Raw genomic sequence first — 21,111 nt, 5'->3', positions numbered from 1 at the left:
TGTGGTCTCCCTTGGCCTCCCTGGCAGGTGGAGCTGTCCTGTTGGGTTTCCAGCTGCAGCCTGTGGGACTGTGGAGCCAGAACACAGACGCAGGTTAACCTGGGGATACATCCTGAGGGGGCTGATTGGTACCATGGCTTGGAAATGTGGGCCAGAGGGCAGTAGAAGAAGCATCAGTTTTAAAGATGGTTTGACATGTCTGGATTTGAGAGGAAAGATCATTCCTGCTCTGTAAACACCACTGTGTTATGCTGGGTTGTTGGGCAGCTGGAAAGGGCAGGTACAGTACATGGGCACTTCCATACACACCTAAACCACATATCCCAGCTCAAGCCTTTTGCCCCCTTTTATAGGCTACAGTTTTGCCTAAAATTCTGCACCTTGTTTGAAATTAATATGGTTTTCCTGTGGAATGTGTTTTCTGTTTGTTTAATTCCTGCATGGTGTTAATGGGCACAGGTTGGTAGTCTTGTTCTGGAGAAAGTTGTCAAGGGCTGAGAAATTATGGCCTTTAAGCATTTGTATTTAATGCGGGTGAAACATATCCCTCCACCTCCCTCCCCTAGAAATCCAGGAGTTTAAAGGGACACTAAAATAAGAGAATTACCATTCAGAATGTTTTTCCCACTCTCAGGAAGTATGATGGTCAAATATTAAGGTTTAAAAGACATAGTCATGGATGGTGCCAGACTCCTTCTGGTGGGGCCCAGCAACAGGGCAAGGAGCAGTGGCCATAAACTAAAACCAAGAAGTTTCACCTAAACATAAGGAAGAACTTCTTTACATTGAGGATGGCAGAGCTTTGGAACACGGTGTGCAAGGAGGTCGTGGAGTCTCCCTCTCTGGAGACATTCCAAACCCTCCCGGACACACTCCTGTGTCATTTGCTGTAGGTCACCCTGCCTTGCCTGGGGGTCTGGACTAGGCGATCTCCAGAGGTCCCTTCCAACCCAACAAATCTGGGATTATGGAATTCTGTGTGAATTTTAAGGACCTGTTGTGATAAAAGATTTATTATTAAAGAAAATTTGACTATGCTGCACGAAGCTGGAAGTGATTGTTCGTACTAATAAGCCACAGTGTCTGGATGACTCTTGCAAAGTTTTGTTTCATTCCTCTACAATTCCTTCAGAGACTGGTGCTTTAAAGCCTTGATTTCAGCTTAACAATACTTACGGTAAGAAAAAAGTGCCACATCTGATGAGCCTTAATTGTGTGCTATAAAAAATATTCAAGAAAAAAAGGGGGGAGGAACAAAATAGGTGGTTTGAAATTGCAACTCAATTTTTAAAGTCATTCTTAACAAACTTGCTACCCAATTGATGTTTCTGTTTCTTTTGAAGACATGTTTGAAAGGATGTTCTTTCTATGAAGACAATGTACATTTATCTTTGATGTCATTCTTGATGTTATTTCTCCAAAGGGAATGCCTGAAACCTGTCTTGTAACATTTGCTGACATTCACAAATCTGTTGTTTGTCAGCTGTTCTTGCCTTTGAAGGACATGAAGCTCATTTGTATCCTGATCTGTTCTGAAATTGTGTCATCTGGGTGTTAAGAAAGTCTCCTTGCTTCTCAGGTTTGTGGGGCCATTTCTCTGAGTACACTTGAAGGGAGACTGCAAAATCAGCTTGATAACCCTGGTAGAGCAGGTGGGGGCTGAGGGTAAGGCACATCCCGTGTTTTATGGAGTTAGACACTCTTTTGATCAATAATTGGGCAACTCATCAAGTTGCTTATCTTGCAGTTTCTTGTTCTGAGACAAAGCAGCGAACTCTTTAAAATCATTACATGGTTTATTTGTCAGTGCAGCAGTTAAATTCCATTGTATAAAAGTAAAGATGTATGAAATAGAAGTTACAGCTGAAAAGGCAAAATGGTAATATAAAAATGTAGTATTCTGACATGGCACTTAAAGGGACACAGTGCAAGATATTCCTAATACTTTAAGTATAAAAAAGTTCTTAACAAATGCCTGAAAGGAGTTTTCTATGCAAAAGCTTAAGATGTCATCTAAGATGCAGCATTTTGCAGAAACAAGATGTTTTCTGCATGTAGCCCAGGTGGTAGCCTGCATCTTCACTGATCCTGAGCTGTGACAGATTTTATGTTTTCATGCTTCATTACAAGTCATCTTAAACTTTCCATTAAACCCCTGTCCTGCCTCAAGCTAGAGCAACAAATACAAATTACAGTCCTGCCTGACTGATAACAGAGCACACACTTTAAGAGTAATTTTTGCAGAAAATGTGTTTCCTGTTTAAGTCAGAAAATAACTTGAGATGGTAGTTCTTAGACAGTAGGATGTTACATATGAAGAAGATGGAACAATAGCAAATACACTGCTTTTAATAATACAGCTGAAATAGCCACCAAAGAATTAAAATAATGAGAGAACCTATAAACAAAAGAAGAAAAGGGGCTGTTGAATTTTAGAGCTAAAGAATTAATCTCACAGGTATGTTGAATCTGCATTTTTAAAAAAATATCCTTAAGTCATTGAAAGGTGTCTGTGCACACTGGGAAGGGGGAGTGAAGACTAGATTCAGATTACAAATGACAAGCATTTTGAAGATCTGCTAAAGCACTAGGGAAATTTATAATTATGTTTTGTTTATAATTATAATTATGTATTGCCACAGGAACAGAAAACAGTATATATCAGAGATATTTCAAGACATGTTAAATAAGCTAATTATATTGAAATACAGATCTTCAAAGAATTCAGTGTTTAGAAATGGATTACGTAAGGTCATTTGCCCAGCCTCCATTTTGGCCATAACCTTTGCTAACAACAAAGGAGTTTTTTGAAACATGAGCTATAAAGAATTTTTGGTCTGTTTGCTCATCTCCATGAACCTTTTTAGCAACCTCTTCCCTTTCTGCAAATAAGATGCCCTCCTTTTCTCATCATGCAGGGAGCCAGCCTTCAGCAGTTTGTGAAATGCCATGATGCTGAGTGATGAGCACGTGTGGCTGTGAGGCCAGACCACTTGTGCAAGGCCTCAGAATGAGTTCTTCTAACAGAATTGCAGCTAGAGTGAACAAGTGAAGGCACATTGATTTTGCATAAATTTACATTTTCTAAGGTGCATCATGTCAAAGCAGAAACTGGAGCAGAGGGTTTTAGTTATCTTGGGGTTTTCGTTTATGTGATTTAGTGGTCAGAGGGATGGAGGAGCAAGCAGAAATTAATGTCTCTTTACAGCAGGAAAGGCAGAAAGGAAAAGAGAAGAGGAAAAGGCAGTTGAATGCTGCCCCTTCCTGCTAGATCCCTTCTTCTGCTGACCCTTCATTGGACATAGATTGTTGTATTGCAATGTTATGTCACGTGGATTATTATTTTACAATAGATCATATCTGCCCCCTTGGGAGCAGTGGGGCCAGTCCAGTGTCTCAAGACCAGTGGAAGCAAAGGAGGCAAAGGCAGCATCAGCAGCTGCAACTCAGAATTTTACATGGAACTCAAAGTTTGAACAGGGAGAGCCAAGCCAATGGGCCTCATCTTGTTGCCTGGGTGTCTGTGGTCTCATTTATAGCGAGACTCATGCACTGCTGGCCATGTCCAGTGGGAAGCTAAGTGTGTCCAGCCCTGCTTTCTGGCCCTGAGGCCTGCTGGCATTGAATGAGCTGCACCCATGCTATTGAGCCCTGAGACACAGGGTGGCTGCTGCCAAGCTCACAGTGGGGGCTGTGCCTCTGGTGGTTCCCAGAATGTGGGCTTTGCTTGGTGGGGAGCTGGCTGGCCTGGGGCCAGTCTGTGCTAGGACCTCCTGAGCAGTGCAACAGTGGCCGCAGCTCGGTGCCAGTGCCTGGGAATGCCTGGGAATAGGCCATGGCACATTTCATTCCACAGACATAACACATGCCTGCCCCCCATGTCTCTCTTTACAGCAAAGACATGAATCCTGCTAAGGCTCTAAGCAGCAATAAAAGCTAAGTGTTTACAAGTTTGTTGGTTTGTGGGGAGTTTTGTCTTTTTTTTTTTTTTAATTAACTTCTTCTCTCCCTCCCCCCCTTTCCAGATTTTGGATGTGATTAATTTTGCACGTTGTTAACCTCGAAATAAGAAAAGCCAGATAAGGGGGTGGGGGGTTAGTAATTCAGAAGAGTGTATCCTACATCACAAGCAAGAACAGCAAGTGCTTAAAACTACCTCGTTTTTCTACAAAAGACTACTTTAATGTTGCTAATTGCACCAAGCCCCAAAAGTTACCATCCTGTCTACATGTGCTTTCACCTTACTCCCTCGGGTTTTTTTATAACAAGAAGAAAGCCCCATTAAAGTACAGTTCAGATACAAGTGCTGTACTTAATCTAATAGTCAGTGTTCCACTAAAGGTTTAAACAATGCCAGGTTTACTCTTCAGCAGAGGATTTCTCTCAGTGCTATTAGGGAAGAAAATGGCTTTGAAAGAGCTGAAGTAAGCAGTAAATCCCTCCTGCTTCTGTGTTTGTTCTGCACTCCTCTCAATAGGCTTGTACTGCTTGTATCTCCTGCAAGGAATGTGAACAGTCAGTTGCTGAAAGACTTCTGAAGGAGGGTGCACATTTAGCATGTGACCAGTGCATAGAAGCACTGATCATGTGCTCATCAGGCATTCCCTCTCCTCCTCCCCTGTTCAGTCACATCCAATGTCTGGCAGCCATGGGTCAGTAGTGGTGACAGGGGCCTGGATAGGCAGAAGGAGTGCTGGAGAACTGCTGCTCCATGGAAGTGTGTGTTTCTCGCCACTCACTGGGAAGGGTGAGCCCACACTTGACTCAGGAGTCTTCGGGCAGTCTCAAAAGAGAAACTTCCAAAGTCTCATGAGAAACTTCCAAACTAATAATGCAGCAACGTGTGCTTCTGTCAACTACTGGCCTGCATGCTCAGCACCTTTTCCCCCAAAGAATTTATTAATCAATTATTTAATGAAGAATTTGTTTGGTTTCACTGCATATATAAACCACATCATGCAGTTTGAGTTTGCTTTCTGCTTAGATGGAGTTCCCAGGCCTGCTAGTATTACTGTTTGTGCTAATGGGCACAGAATGTGCCCATTTTTTTTCTGAAAGTCCTGAACATCTGCATAATTTCCAATGGTTTTGTGGCCTAAACCAGTAATCTCTTTTTTTTTTTAGTATTTGCCAGAATATTTGTGAGCTGCAACAGTAACTAAACAAAAATGTAGCTAATGCAAATTTAAATTGTTCAGTTAGTTAATTTAAATAATATTTTGACAGTTCTTTGAACTGTTTTTAATAACAGAAACTAGCAACTTACTTGTAAAGGACAAATGCCCCAATGGTAGCAAACACTGCCAACAAGCCAAGGAAGATAAAGACACCTTCTGTTGTTCCAGATGATGCTCCTATAGTTCAGAAAGTAGATTGATTAAAAGTTAGCCTCTATTTTACAGAGAGATAGACTTTCCAAAGAAAATGCCATTTTTACTTATTGCTGTACCAATTGAAGCACAGTTACTAATTCTAAAATGCTAAGCATTAGAGGTCAGTGACTGGCAGGAGGTGGTGCTTTCACATCCTAATCCATGTAATTCTTGATTCCACCAGAGTGTGAGTTGTGCTTTGCCAGTTTTCTCATATGAGCCCTGCTCCTCAGACACATGACTACCCTTCCAGCATGGACAGGAATGAGAGGCCCTGTTGGCACCCCATAAGGTGAAGCTAATTTGATCCTTGCCATTTGTTATGCTGGAGAAATGTTTGCACTGACTATAGGATAACTTTGACAAAATTAGATGGGTTCATCAGAAGGTGACTTAAAGCAGCAACTTCTTTTAGATCCTAATTCTGCTTTGAATATAGCAGAAGCCCAAAAGTTCAAGTCAGCTTTGCCCTCTGGAGGAAACCTAGACAGAGCAGGCTTACTGGGCTATAGTCTCTGTGAATACAGTTGAGAAAAACCTTTCTGCATGCTTAGTTTCACCTTTAGGAACCAGAATGCATTTAGAGGTCAGGCATTGTGCCTTATTCATAATGAACTGATTTCAGTACAGATAAACTTACACCTAGATTAAATCAAACCATCAAAAATGCTATGGAAAAAGACTGCAAAGGCTCAGTTGTTTGGGTGATAGTAATTAGAGAGTTCAGAAGAGTCACTGGGACACTGTAATAGGAAGTCAGGAGGGCAATGAAGTGGGAGCAGAGAGGCAGCACTGTCTTTTAGTCTTCTGACTGAGGCTGAGTTTAATAGCTGGTTCTGTCAAGTCTGCTTTGATAGCTATGAACTAGACACAGTGATATTCATCCAACCAAAGGTAAAGCTCCTTTTTGGAAATAGTTTGGAAATGGTTTGGAAAACTGGGCAGACTCTGTAGTCACTGGATATAATTCATCTTATCCTCATGTAGAAATAGAAACCATGTCGAGGCCCATGGGCAGTAAAGAGGTCCCAGGGCAGCCAACTGTGCTGTAGACTTTGATTTCTTGAGCTGAATTCCCCTCTATTTCTGCCACCTCTCCATGTGTGCAATGGATTGGCTGGCATGTTCCCCACCTGCTTTTCTGCCCAACATTTTTCTGTGGAAAATTACATTATGGCTTAAGAACTGTTCATATTCTGTGATACTGAATAGTTTGTGTAATTACTGTACTCATTGGGTTGTAAACAGAAGTCAAACCAAGGTCTAACATCTAAAATTCCCCCAGGGAAATAATCATCATTTTATCTTTGCATGGACTCTTAGACAAGCTGGTGCGGTCTCAGCTGAGGCTTCCAGGCAGAACAAGAACCTCGCTATGGACTCCTGTGTTCTCTCCCCTGCAGGGAAATGACCACAGGGAGAAGCTTTTCACCAACAACCCACATCTGCTCTTTGTGGACTCACCTCCATTTACAGAGATCAGGGCACTGGCAAGGGCTTGGCTTGTGTCATCACCCAGGGTGATGTTTATGCAGTAGGTCCCAGGTTCCTCAAAAGCTCTCCTGATGGTGAGTAAACACTCGTCCGTGACGTCGATGGGGTCACACACCATGCTCTTGGACACCTGGCACGTGGGGTCAGAAACCACCGTGCAGACATCTGTGGGGAGACTGGCATGGGGAGAGAGGGCTCATTGCATTGTGGAGTCCTGCCAGCCCACTTAGCCCAGTTCACAGACACACTGCACTGGTGCACCAGTTTTATGCTGGTGCCTGTTGAAATCAGTGGCACTCCAGTGACTTAAGTGTATTTTATTAGTACTATGTGTATTTTTTGCATACCTATACATTTATATATGTACATGTGGATTTTATATAGAATGCATGTATACAATCTGTATAATTATCTGCTTGTTTTGCTTATCATTTAACATTTTATGTTTCAAAGTCCCTGACCTTTCATACACTTAATACACATCTTTAAGAAAGGAATGCAAATTCTTTTAAGTAGTATTTATCATGTGCTGGAAAAGAAAATACTTCCTTAAGAGAGGTTAATTGTATTCCAGTTGTATTACCACAGTGTTTCTTGTACTTCTTAGTCCACCTCTTAGTCCTTCTAAGACCTAGGAATATTAGTCCAATGTTTTTGCATCCAAGAAGTTTCTTGAACTCACCCATTTACTCCAAGTGTCAAAAACTCATGGCCAAAAAGAAAGGATTTCCTTACAATTTCAGTAAACTGCTTCCTGCTTTACTGTAAGTGCTGAAATCTTGTCTTGGCCAGGAGACTGTAAATTGGTTTTCCCCCACAATCAGTTCTTTATTTTTACTGAGACTGGATGTTTGCTCTGAATCCTAAGTCCCTGGCAGTAGCCTCTGTTGGCATAGTTTAAAAATGAGACTTGCATTATCTTTAGTTCCCATCAAGAAATAGAAACACTGCATTTCCCAAATTTTGTTCATACATCTGCATCTAAGTGCATATAGCATTCCAGCACCTAATTAGTTTTAAACTGGGAAGACTGACAGCTTCATTCACACACTTACCTCCCTTGGCAGGTAACAACAAAGTCAACCAGTGAGTTTTCAGCTTGACTTTCTGTCATCTGGATGCTTGTCATCTGAATAATATTTACCTCGAGGATTCCCTCTGGGAGAGGAAACACATATCAACTGTAGGACACATGACAAGCTTTGAAGTCCATGTGTACTGAACCTCGAGTGTTTGGCTGATGCTCATTCAGGTCTTGTTTTTCATAACCTCCTCCCTCCCTTAGCACTCCTCTTGAAGGCTTTGAAAGCTGAGAAATTTTCCAGTGCTTTCCCTGTGAGGCTGCTCCTTTCTGGTCTGCCTTTTTTCCCCCTCATTATTGTTATTTACTTCCTTATTTTGCTAAATCACTTCCCACTACATGAGATTTCTCTGCACTCAAAGGCCAGTTCAGCCTTAGGTAAACCTCCTCCCCAGCCCGTGGGCTCCTGCTGTGGCACGTTCAGAAGCTGGTGACAGAAAGGAGTGACACAATGCACGTCCCCACCAGCACATGGGGTCAGCCATCAGCAGGGATCCAGACCAAGGTCCAGCCTCACGTGTCTGAAAGCAAGGGGCCACAACCTCTGCAACTAGCCCCTGGCAGAGTGCAGGCAGAAACCAAAGTCAGCCAGTCAGATGTCTGGACATTAATCCCTAAACCTCTCAGCTATGTCCATGAGAAGGATCTTTTTGTGGATCTTATGTAATTGATAAAGACGTGTCTAAATAAACATTATTTCTACCATGCACTGCTGCTCATTGTTAACATCATTCCTCTGTGGAGGTGTTGACACACATCCTTACCTACAACAGCAATACTGCTTCCATAGTATCCATTTCTGTAAATGTGGCAGCCTCCATCAGGATTGTCCTCCACTGACTCCACAGTGGGAGAAGAGTCAGAATCAGAAGATGCTCCTGTTGGAGCTGTTCGAGGCAGAAGAGATAGAGATGAAACAACTTTAGAACAAGCCCTGCTTTGGGGTATTCTGAGCACAGCCACATGTTCCAGCTGTTCCTGCATTCCACAGGCTGTCAGTGGCCTTGGTTTGCAGCTCATGTGTGTATCTGTGCAATGAGCTCATGGCTGTAACCCCTAAAGAAAGCACATGTGCCCAGCTTTAGAACCCCAGAGTGGCCTGGGGAGCCTCATTCACTCCAAAAGCCACCTGACTAGTCACCCATCTCTGTGAAATAAAAGGGAGACTACAAGGTGTAATACAATTAAATACTTCTTTCAAATCCCCAAATCAATTATATAGGAAATCCAAAGGCCAATAAAACATTTAAAGTGCTTTTTTAAAAGCTGGTATTTTCCCACTGCTCTACATTACAGCTAGTGGAAAAATGAAGAGGGGAAGTGGTGAAAATTATATCTTTCCTTTCATTTTTCATTCTCATTCCATATTTTGGTAAGAGCACATATTAAAAATATGAAATTTGAAAAATATAGCCACATTTAGAGTTTCACAGTAGTAGTATTATGGCTGAAACTGCAGGCCTTCTTAAAACCCTCCGAGAGGATAAACCAATGCTGAACATAATAAAATTTGTTCTGAAATATGTTAGTCAATAAATTTAAAGTGGAAAAGCTGTTCTGGGTTAATGCCATGTGGAAATCCTGTATTTTTGAATATGACTAGGTTTTTCTAGTTCAATCCAATCTCATTTAGTTTTGGACAGAAGTTAATGCAATCCAGAAAGGAGCTTGCTGTAAGAGTGTTCTGAAATTCACTTTTCTCATTTGAAATTTACATCTTACCTCAGAAGATGACCCTGAGTAGACAAGGCTAGAATTTCCTGACCAAGTGTGGCAGAGATAATACAAACTTACATTTATGTTCACCTGATGTGAACATTTATGTTTTGTATGCTGGAAGTGTGGTGGTGGAACTGGATGCATAAGGAGCTAAATGTGTAAGTGATCTCTACCACAGAATCCTAGAGGAGTTAATGCTTATTGATTCTGTCTCTAAGCCAATTTTATAGAGGGTTTCCAGAGGCTTGCAGCTCTTTCATGATGACAGTAAAACTACTAAAGATATTAACTTAAAACATCAGAATATAGAGTTTTAGCACAGCTCCTAGTGCCAGTGCTGTTTGATAAGTGCTTACCTGCTGAGGTGGGCGGTGGTGCAGTGGGTGTTACTGGCCTGCAAGGTACAGGTATGATGGCTTGGACAGTTAAATTCAGAGTGAAGTTTCCTTGCAGAGTGTAGGTGTGAGATGTACTAGAACCACTGGCTACAAACAAGCCACTTCCATCTCCAAAGTTCCACTTGTAGGAGATGGCAGAATTATTCAGATAGTAGCTGGGATCATGGATCTTCACATCAAATGTAATTGGTGAGTCTTTGATGAAAATGGAGTCTGAGATGTTGCGGTCGTGTTTTTGGAACATACTCACACTTACTGGAATTTTGTCTGGAGGGGGGAAAAAAGAGATAAATAAATACAGCAGAGATACCTGGCTGCAAACAATAAACAGTTCCAAAGCCCTGTATAGCAGCAGCCAGAGTGTGAGATGCGAACATGGTATCTTTAACACAGGTGTGTACTTTAATTTGATTTATGACCTGAGGAGTGAATGTCAGTAGGAAACAGCCAGAAAAATATGGGAACAAATGAGGAATCATAGACATCTGTGTAAGATTGCATTATCTCTCGTAAATCGTTTTCCAATACAAAGTGGAGGAGCCACTGCTGAATTGGACAAAAAGGTTACTTAAGCTACTTAAGGCAATTTACCAGAGATTCCACTTTCATGCTAAAAACCTTTCTCAGGCCAATGTTCTTCTTTTCATGCCAGACAATGCTTGTGCTGAATTATTTTAACAGCTAAGCAACAAACACCCCCAGCATGTCGCCATAGCCAGTTCCAGCACGCTCACCTGTCACAGAGTAGGTGGTTTTTGCTCTTGCAACCGGAACAAATCCTGAGTGGCCTCTCCTGTAAATGGACACTGCCATCCCGTGTTCACCAAGGGTGATATTTGCTGTGTTCACTGAAAACTTTGCTGAAGATCGTCCCGTTGTTTGGTAATACTGACCTGAAACAGAACATGAACTTTACATTTTCCCCCTCAGCCTCACCACAAGTTGGTTTATGAGAGGCAAAGTCTCTGAGAATCTTAGATTGTCAAAATCAAAATTAGTAGTTTAGAAATGTCTTCCAATAATCTGACAGGTGATTTTGAAGGACTGGATACTTTTACAGTGTGTTTACTCACATAAATTCCGATTTTTTAAAGTTGTCAAAAAGATGTCCCCAGTTTGACTAATCCAAGAAAAAATTGCCAAGACATCTACTTCTTTCCAAAGCAGTTACAATACATTAAGTCATTAGGATTATGTAGTGGATGGTGTGAGGCATTTTCAGTGATCTTGTGTTTGCTTTCAGAGTAGCCCGAAGATAAAATACCTCTTGCTTCATATTCTAGAACCATTTTTATATATTTGATTTTTTGTCTTTTTAACAGCTGACTGAGGTAGGCAAATAGTAATCACCTCTGCATAAAATTTGGATTATTATTATTATTATTACTGATACTGACAATAATAGTGATTTAGCCAGGAGAACTGAAGGCACTAAGATTTAGTATGTAGCCAATGGCAGGAATAGCCCAACCATTACATACTCAGGAGCAGGAAACATTGAAAATCAGCATCTGTGACCAGAGCAGCAGAACAGTCAGTGGCAGTTCTTGCCTCCCTAGAGACAAGAAGTGCTGCACTGTTAAACTGGTGATACACAGCACTGTGTTCTCTCTTAAATCTGAAAGTCTTAAATGGCAGTGAGCTGTCAATAAATCGTCTGACTGACCTGCTCAGACTCTCTATTTTCCTAGAAAAAGATCTTGAGTAATACTGAAAAGAAATTAATTTTCTTCAGTGGTAATATTGTGAATGCAAGTTTAAAGAGAATCTTCTGGTAATCCATGATTTTTAAACCAAACAAGTGATGGCCTCTCTGGAAAAGTGGGGAATTAATTCAGTATTTCCACTCAAGAGTGTGGAATCATTTTTAAAGCGCTTTTAGTAAAACATGCTTGACAAATGAGTTGTGTACAAAGGGAATAAAAGGTTTGCAGCATCACCCCAACCAAGGCACGTGTTGCAGTACTAACCAAAAGTGTGAAACACATAGACAAAGTTCCTCCTCCCCCAGCCCGGGTGATAAGGGAAAGGACGCCCATCTGGGAATACATGGTGGCTGTGGTTGCTTGTGCAGTTTTCCCAGCCACAGCTGTCCGTCCATTCAGTCCAGTTGTAGACATAGACTTGCTGATCCATGGAAGCTGGAGGATCTAAGGATAGAAGGAGGACATGTTCTGGTCAACTGGGAGGTGTGCAGAGAGTCAGAAAACAGGAGGCAAACACTGCAGGTTATAGCAATGGCTGCATTTAAACAGCAGGGGAAGTGGGGCATTTTTAGACTGACGGTAATTAATTTTCCTGAAGTTGTGCTTTGTTTGGTTTTTAATGTAAACACAAAATGGTTCTGTCGTGGTGCTATTTTGTTAAGAAGCTTTTTTTTTTAACTTTGCTGTCTCGTGGGCCAGACACAATTTAGAAGTGCTTGCCCAAAAACTTGCTGTTGACTACACAGGATGCTACTGTTCTGCAGAGGATAACGGAGCTACCTAAATACTTGGCAGGCAGAATCTAAAATTGTAAGTACAAAGAGTGGCTGTGAAAGCACTCTAAGGTTTTATTTATTTATTTATTGTTTGTTTGTTTTGTCAGAAAAGTTTTCTATGGCACCTTGAAATAACTTAGACATGAATTTCTGTCATTTTCTGAATAGTAAATGAGAAGTTTCCTCCTCCAAACAGCACAGCAGATATTAAGTAGAGTATGGATATAAGCTGCTAACAAAATATTAGATAGTTAACTGCAACCTAGGCTGACAAAAAACTTGCTGGTATGAAATGAAAATGACTTTGATCAGTAAAAAATTTTGTTCAACATTTATGCATTCAGAGGATGAAAGGTACAACAGCACATGTTGTTCTAGATCCAGCAGCTTAAAACACTGGAATTATGATAGGCTTTTTTCTCCATGTAGTAGTAAATAAGATGAAAAAGGGTGATTTTCTGAGGAAAATATTGCTTGATTTTTAGATATTTATTTGTTCATTTTTTAATTCCTAAAATGTGGAAGTATGAGATTTGCTTTTTTTTGTGCAGATACGGTAACTGTATTCTACAATTCATAATTGAAAAAACAAACCCTCCAATTTTATAATTTGGCAGCTTTATAAACTTGAAAGAAAACAGTGTAACTGTGCAATGATGAAAACAGTGCAACATAGTGTCTGAGCTGAAAAGCAGTAACAGTTCTGTTGGGAAGTCAGATTATGTGACTGCTTTGGGAAGGCAAGTTTATAGCTATGGTCACTCTCAAGTTACCTGGTCCGTATATCTGGAGTGGGGCAGAGCACTGAAAATATCAGAGTGATCTTCTTAGGAAAAAACTGGTGTGGCACAGGCTGATAACACAGGTAAGTGTTATCAGTTATCAGCTATATCAGCACGGCTGCAGTTCCCTGGGTGTGCCTGTGGTACTGTCAGAGCTCAGTGACACACTCACACAGCACAGGCAGGTGTGAGCCTGGTGCAGGGACATTGCCATTACCTACCCCGGGTACAGTTTCTCCTGTATACAATGTTGCCATCGTTATCTTCGGTCTGGCACTTGGGAAACTGGAGAGTCACCGTGAAGCTCACGTTGGATCCTACCAGTGCTGGGCTGTCACTGTCCAGTTTGGCTGTCACCCTTCCACCTGAAGGAAAGAAAATTGGTCTTTGCTGCAGTGAAAGATGCATTGCAGCAGAAGCTGCCATCAACTTGCACCATTTACAGTAGAAATGCTTTCTTGGTTACTCTGTTTCTAAGGGCTTTCGTGCACCTAAGTCACTTGTGCTCTTACCAAAACTCCAGCTTCAAACAATCAGAGGGACTCAGCATATCCCCCCAGATCACTTACTGGTCTGCCATTAATGTTCTTCCTTAAACCAAAAATATAATTTTCTAACTGTGTGGGTCAATATTTTTCAAAGGAGAAGATTTTTGTTTTTCCCCAGGGATAGTCATTGGCCCTCAGCTCAGACCAGGTGACAACAGTCATGGTGTTTGCTGAAGGTGTCAGTCTGAAGCCCACGTGCCCTGCTGAGGTAAGAGTTGAAGCTGCCTGTCCTCCAGAGCATGTTTCTCATAATGGATTGTGCTAAAGCCCTGACAATCTTAGTAAGTAATAATGTCTGAGATTAGTCATAATGGGAAAGCATTTTATGAAATAACTCACTGTTCTGCTTCCTCAGACAGCCCACTGGGGATGGTATCAAACCCAGTCCTCTCTAAGTCGCCATTTGGCGCAGCAGCGGATATTGCCCCTATGAAAATGCTCTATAGCACCTGCACTCTGCACTGTGGTGGACTTTGTGGCCGCTACAGTTTTTCAAGTGTCTTTGAAATGTGTATGTGCTATCACCTTTCCAGCAGTCCTTCCATCTGGGATCCCCTTCTTTCCAGAAAGGATAAAGTTTTTCATTCCATTTATTTTGATCACTAGACCAGCCTTGTAGCTTCTTGTAGGATGTCACAGGAGAAGTGCTTCCATAGTTCAACACATCTTGAAACCCTAAAGAGAAAATCAAACATCAGTGTTAATGTAATGCAATTTTCCCTACTACTCTATAAAAACATTACTCTTGTGCTGAACTTTAATCATGTACTGGTAGAAAACTTTCCACCAGTAGAAAATTATAGAATTTTATCATTGCAGCTATAAACACTTATCAACTATAATCAACACAAAGACAATTCCACCATTGTCTGACTGACATATTTTTCTACTTGCAGAATTGCAGACTTCCCAGACAAAGAATAAATATGTTTACAATGTTTTGACCGTATCAGAGCAATGGTTTGCAAGAGTTTACATAACCCTGCAACAGTCAGGCTCCCTGCACAGAGGTGCTTGATTTCTGACTGCTTTGACTGGTAATAAATCTACAAGTAAAAGGCTAATGGGATAAATTCATTCTGTGTCTGAGTTCTGCTCTAGTGGAAGTTGTGCCAGGAATTAGTTTTGACCCAGTGCAGCTCCTTTGGTGAGTTGGCTGGTGGTTTGGGTGGGAGGGGTGGAACCAATTATAACAGAAGCTGGTATTTCCAGAAAAGGAAATTTAGAGCTGAATAGTAAATTCAATGTGTTTATAATATAACAACAATAACATATTAGCTTCATGCCTTTTATTTAGAAATGGCTCCGATATTAAATAACTTCAATAACCTCTTTCTTCTCATATTACTACAAATGATGGGCTCAAACTTTTCCCAGGCTTCTAGGATCCCTCTTTCTGTCACAAAGGATACATAGTGAAAAGCAATATAAATATCCAAGTAACCTGTAGGAACACGTTGGCCACTGTAGGATGCCATAAAAATATGTTTATAAGAGGGCTCATGGGCATAGTTCCATGAGAGCCTGGAGGCTTTGAAGGGCTCTGCCATGTTAATCAGGTAAGGTAACTGCTGGGTGTGCCATTCTGTCACAACATTAAGGGAGTTAGGATTTCTGCTTTCCATGGTTTATTGTAAAGGTACAGCTGATGCAGATTTATACTTAGATTTATACCCAAGTGCAACAAAGTTCTGGATGACTTCAAGGAAAATGCAGAGGCCTGTAAGAAGGGCAAGAATTGCCCTGTATGCTGTAAGCAAACTGGTTGTATTGGAATTTTTCCAAGCTTTGGAAAAGACACAGAGCAGGTGTAGCCAGTTCAAGCACGGTCTTTACAGGTGGGTGGCTCCTAATTTTACTGCAAGAGAGAATCAGAGAAACAGCTCAGAAGAAGAGCTGGAGCTGCTTTCTCTTGGCGTTTTATTGCCCAGTGAGATTTCTGCTGGGCAGGAAGAACATCCCTTGGCCAGCCCCATCCCCAATCTGAGCTTATGCCGGTAGCTCTCTCCCCACTCTTGAGGACTGAAGGGTTTGAGGAAAATAACAGATTTTGCACTCAGAGACACAATCTCCCACAGTCTTTTGCCCTCCAGGAACTCCCTGCAGTCTCACTTAAATCACTTGAATCAAGTCTTTCCTGCAGATTTAATATTTTTTGATGTGAGCAAGCATAACATTATGACTGGTATTTACTTAATGACCTGTATCACATGCTGTATTGTTTTGAGTCTTGGTCAGAAGGAGAGTTTGGTAATGTTGTTGTTCAGAAACTTTGCTCAGGAAAAAAACAAATTAGCAACTATAAAAGTACTTCACAAAGGCTTAGCAAGTTCAATTACACTTGGGGTATCATTAAATTAATGTATCATTCAAAAGTAAATGGCTACATAATTTTTGTAATTTATTTTTCCTATTCTCCTTGATTTTCTGTAAAAATTATTTCATGAATAAAAGCGTTTTGATTTTGTCAGATCAAAACTTTTCAATCATTGTTTTTTCCCAAATGTTCAATTTATCAAAAACAGCTGGAGCACTTTTAATTTTATAAATGCTTTTAATTTTGTGTTTTCATTAACAATCCTTGAATTCAGAATTCATTTTCTAGTCCAGTAATAGCTGTTGTTACTGCTTCTAAATCACAAGCTGCTTAGGTATTTCTTTGCCTCTCTGATGTGCTTTGTTTATTTCAGTCAAATATAAAACGTTTCACAAGCTTCAGGACAAGACAAAGATGGTTTTTCAGATGAGGAAAGACTTCTGCACTGGTTTCTCTAACACATGGAACTGAAGATTTTCAGTTGGTGAATTTAAAGGAACAAAAAGCTTTACTGTATTTCTTTTTTAACAATGAAAACCACTCAAGAACAGATGTTGGTCGTAACCAAAATTAGAGCAATTCAGTTCGAAATAGACAGAGTAATGTTATGCTCCAAGGAACAGATTCCTGTAATAGTTTTGGTGAGGTGATCATAGGGGAAGAGATCTTATACTTTGATTGACTTCCTTCTTTCTCATTCTGACTTTCATTTTGGTGAAAAACATAGCAGAGACAAGTTGAGTATTTCCTGTGAAAGTGTATTAGCCATGAAAGAGAGAATGAGAGCCAATGTTAGGACAGCAGAAATAGAAAGATGACCCAGCTAAAGAGGATAAAAGTGTATTAGAAGTAAAAAGGTTGATGAAATGGCACCAGACTGTAACATAAACTTTCTAAAGTTATGTATAAAAACATAATAAAGCAGGACAAAAAGGAATTTGAGGAGCAACTTGAAAAAAACATAAAAACGACAAATTAACATTTTTTCAACAAATAGATAATAAGTTGGAAAGCTTGCCAGGATGTATGGGGCCAAAAGATGATGTAGATGCAAAAAAAGCATTCAGGGAAGGTGAAGGAGTAGCACAAAAGTCAAATAGGTCAGCTGGTTTATATTTTCATTCACAAAGGAAGAACATAGGAAGTTTCTGTGATAGAATTTTTTTTTTTACAATGACAGAGAATATCTCTCAAAATGAAGTGTTGGCACATAAAACCCAATTATAGAACAAATCAACAAAATGACAAAGTTGTCTAGATAGGATGGCCCAAGTATGGAAGTTATTCAAGAGTGAAATAAATGAGCTATTAACCATAGCATGTAACATCTTGCTTAACACTGCTTCAGTGACTGAGAAACAAAAATTGGCAAATGTGATGACAGTTTTTAAAAACACTTCCAGGGAAGATTTAGAGGATTAAAAAAACCCTTTGGGGCTCAAGTTGGAGAAGCTGGTAGGAACAGCAGTGAAGAACAGAGCAAGTAGGTACAGTGCATTAATATGATTTGCCATAAAAGGAGTGCATTGCTCACAAACATATTCTGAGTTTTGCAAGGGAGACAGAGAGCATGGGAACAAGGCTGACCTGCTTGCTGCAGTCTGCCTGAGTTCCAGACAGCACTTGATGAGGTCCCTTGCTAAAGGAACATAAAGCAATTAAGTTACCGTGGGATAAGAACGAAGGATTGATTTCACATGAGTAAATGATTGGTTAGGATATTAAAAAAAAAAAAAGTTATGAATAAGTGCCCAGTTTTCTCCATTGAAAAAATAATTTAAATGTTCATAATCTGGAAAACAGGTAACAGCAAAGTTCTTTAATCTGCTGAGGACTGTGCATTAATATAATAGAGGGGAGGACTGTATGAAATTAGATGACTGAAGAATGAAACTGTATGAAATTCAACAGCTTTAAATGTAACCTTATACTGAGAATAAGGGGCTCTAAACTAGCTCTAAACTCAGAAATGGAATCTTTCAGCTTTGCAGTTTTGAATGCAGTACTCATTGGTAGTTGAAAACCTGGGAAAAGGCTAGATAGAGAACAAAGATGGGAACATCATTACAGCATTTTATAATGCCATGTCTTGAGTACTGTATGCTCTGTTCTCTGCAGCTCAATCACTATAAAAGAACTGAAAAAATACAGGGAGAGGTGGTGGGGACGCTACAAAGGGATAGAATTGTTTCCATATGAGGAACAGCTGTATAGACTGTGTCTTGAAGCCTGGGGAAGAGGTGACTGGGGAGAATATAAAAACAGAACCATGAACAGCATGGAGGAAGAAGCTGAAGGAACAAAAGTTAAGGGGAATCAAATGAAACCAGCAGGTTACAGGTTCTAAGCACATCAAAGGTACTTCTTCACATAAGGTACAATTAAGGTGTGAAATTTTTGCTGGCAGGACGTAGTGTGTCCCAAAATCTTACACGTGTTGCAGCGAAAACCCAAAATGCATGAACAGATGGAAAAAGTCTAGTAAAAACTGTTAAATACAATGACTCTGCATTTGACAGAGGCAATTCTATAAATGCTATAAATCATCAAAAGCTGGGAAAGTGCCCTGACCTGCACAGTTATACATCCAGTACTATTCTCCATTGGAGGCAGGTACAAGGCTAGATGAATGCTCAGATGGATTCAGCTTTTAAGGTTTTCAATTTCCATACTGTACATTCTGGAATTTGAGCTTAAAATCCCATTTCTACATTCCCAGCCCTGAGCTCAGTCATCCTAAGACTTGAGTCAAGCTGGGAGCCCGGAAAGAAGCAGCTCAGCCCACTCCCTGCCCACTGGGACTTGCAGATCTAATTCCTTGGCTGGGCTCCTTGAGGTTTGGGATCCCCAGGTCCAAGTGTCCCAGTGGGGAGCACAGTTTCTGACCTGGCCTCTCGCAGGCACAGCTGAGCCAAGCCAACTGTGCAAAGTCCATTCTGCATCTGCTGTCTTAGCCGTGCTTGAACTGGGGAAGCATCGCTAAGAACTCGCTGCCAAGAGCCAAGCTTTAGCTGCAGCCAGCTCCGTGTACCTGTGGAGCGCAGGGAGCGGATTACCGAGCAGTTCTCAGCGCACTCCTCCAGCTCAGGCAGCTCGGTAGCCCGGGCCAGGCCGCCCTGCGGTGGGACCGGCTGTCGCTCCCGGGCGGGCAGGGCTCCCGGTGCCGGGAGCAGCCGCTCCTCCCGGGCTGCCTGGGCACACGGAGCTCTCCGGGCAGGGATGAGGGCAGGGGGAGCACTCACGTGTGGCGGCAGCGCAGAGCAGCCCCTGGGCCGGCAGCAGCAGCAGCAGCAGTGCGAGGGGCCGAGCGGCGCCCATGGTTCCAGAGCCGGGCCGGGTCCTGCCGGAGCTGCGCACCGAGACCGCTCCGGTGCCGGCGGGAGTGAGAGTGAAGCTGCCCCGCCGCTCCGCTCTCCCATTAAATGAAGGGCCCCGGGACTCATCATGTGATGGAATTAAGCAGAGATGCATGATTTTGTCTTCAGCTTCTTTCGGCTCATGTGCTTATGACTCACTCCCTTTGCTTTCAGCGTTCCCTGGGATTACTGAGAGACCTGTTTGGAGCCACACCATTCACCTCACAGGCATTTTTATACGAGTTTTGCACTGTGATCAATTTTTGTACTTAATTTGTTTTTAAATTAGGAATCCAAATTAACTCTTGCCCCAGCCTGATTTGCAAGGGTTGCTGCCACAGCTCACTGCATTTGATGAACCCATCGCTCCTTAACCACATGGCTCATCTCGTATGCTGGGCAACAACTCTAAACTGAGTGGAACATGGCCAATTCCAACACATCTCTTGACTGGGCTCCTGATCAGAGGTGATTGTTAAGGAAAATATTATTTAAACTTTTAGTGAGTAGATGCCCATCCAACCTAACCATGGCTAGAGGTGCCATCACAGCCCCTGTGTGCTGATGGCCACTCAATATCCATGACCCTCACACAGACAACTGATTGTATAAACTTCTGGATTCTAGCAATAAACGAAAAATAGACTTTGCTGCCAGCCTAACAATGAGGTATAACCAGTGGCTCAAGAGGAGCAGAGTAGATTGGCAAACACTGCACCTGGTGGTTCAAATTCAGGTTCAGTGGGCTTGCCAAGCCCAGGTGTTCTTCTACAGGCAGTGCAGCAGCTGCTTTTCACTGAAGCCCTGGCAGCCTTGTGAAGTTTTTGGCTGTTGTTTGCAGCAAACAACAGGCTTTGGTAAGATGGCAAGGCATAGAGCCAAGTACAGTCCTCAAGAGAGAATTGAGTAGTAGTTTCAGTGGTCCCAAAGAACAGCACTCGTAAGTGTGACACCAGCTAGCCAGAAACCAGTGAGGTGGGCAGCAGTAAACCATTTTTATTTTGGGCAGGGCAGGTGGAAGTCCATCACTCCAAGGCACTGTCAACAGAATGAAGACATTGCTCAATGGAAAGAGATTTTAGCACTCTGACCACTTTTTTTTTTTTTTTGTAGTTTCTTCTACTTTTCTAGTGCTTTCTATTAACTGTGTAAGTTATTACCACTACCCAGAGCACCCTAGCCAGCATTTCTCTCAGTAGTGCAGGCTCTGATGTCCAGTCCTGTGGATGTTGCATATTTAGAATCCGTGCTTCAGCATCCTCCTGGCTGGAGCTAACCCTCCCTGCTGCTGCCAGCCAAGGAGCTGGGTGACAGCAACAGCCTCAGGGCTACAGGCCTGTTTAAACTGAGCCCTCATTATCTGACAGAAACAAGGGGGAGCATAAATCCAAGTCAAAGCTCTGACTGACTGTGCAAAAAAAATCATATGACTGCAGCGTCCTCATGTGATTGTTGCTTTTTTTGTTGTTGTTCAATCAGCTCCATTCCCAGTTGAAATGTCAGGTTTCGAAGGCATTCACAATTATTTTTTAAACCATGTGGGACATTAACTTTAATTGCAC

The 21,111-nt window shown here is 41.7% G+C and overlaps 1 protein-coding gene across 1 annotated transcript; it reads right to left on the bottom strand.

The window, feature by feature from the left end:
- Window positions 1-4,160: 4,160 nt before the first annotated feature.
- Window positions 4,161-19,647, bottom strand: GPNMB (glycoprotein nmb). Its single transcript, XM_064704475.1, has 11 exons — window positions 19,436-19,647; window positions 14,402-14,551; window positions 13,550-13,693; window positions 12,035-12,214; window positions 10,799-10,957; window positions 10,023-10,331; window positions 8,712-8,834; window positions 7,922-8,024; window positions 6,837-7,042; window positions 5,267-5,354; window positions 4,161-4,497 (listed from the first exon to the last, which is right to left on the bottom strand). Exons 1-11 carry the CDS (start codon window positions 19,509-19,511, stop codon window positions 4,344-4,346), a joined length of 1,692 nt encoding a protein of 563 aa, XP_064560545.1. The 5' UTR covers window positions 19,512-19,647; the 3' UTR covers window positions 4,161-4,343.
- Window positions 19,648-21,111: the final 1,464 nt, after the last annotated feature.

The sequence above is a fragment of the Zonotrichia leucophrys genome, chromosome 2 (genome assembly GCF_028769735.1).
Source record: "Zonotrichia leucophrys gambelii isolate GWCS_2022_RI chromosome 2, RI_Zleu_2.0, whole genome shotgun sequence".
In the NCBI taxonomy this organism is placed as follows: Eukaryota; Metazoa; Chordata; class Aves; order Passeriformes; family Passerellidae; genus Zonotrichia; species Zonotrichia leucophrys.
Note: the sequence above shows the minus strand (reverse complement) of the source record. Positions and strands in the feature narration are given on the sequence as shown.

What these genes read in the sequence shown, in the direction of transcription:
- GPNMB (XM_064704475.1), bottom strand. Translation starts at nt 19,511, where the DNA reads ATGGGCGCCGCTCGGCCCCTCGCACTGCTGCTGCTGCTGCTGCCGGCC. An exon ending in CAGGAGAAACTGTACCCGGG is followed by an intron (nt 12,215 to 13,549) that starts GTAGGTAATGGC and finishes TTCTATCCTTAG; the next exon opens with ATCCTCCAGCTTCCATGGAT. An exon ending in AAGCAGTATTGCTGTTGTAG is followed by an intron (nt 8,025 to 8,711) that starts GTAAGGATGTGT and finishes TTCCTCTCCCAG; the next exon opens with AGGGAATCCTCGAGGTAAAT.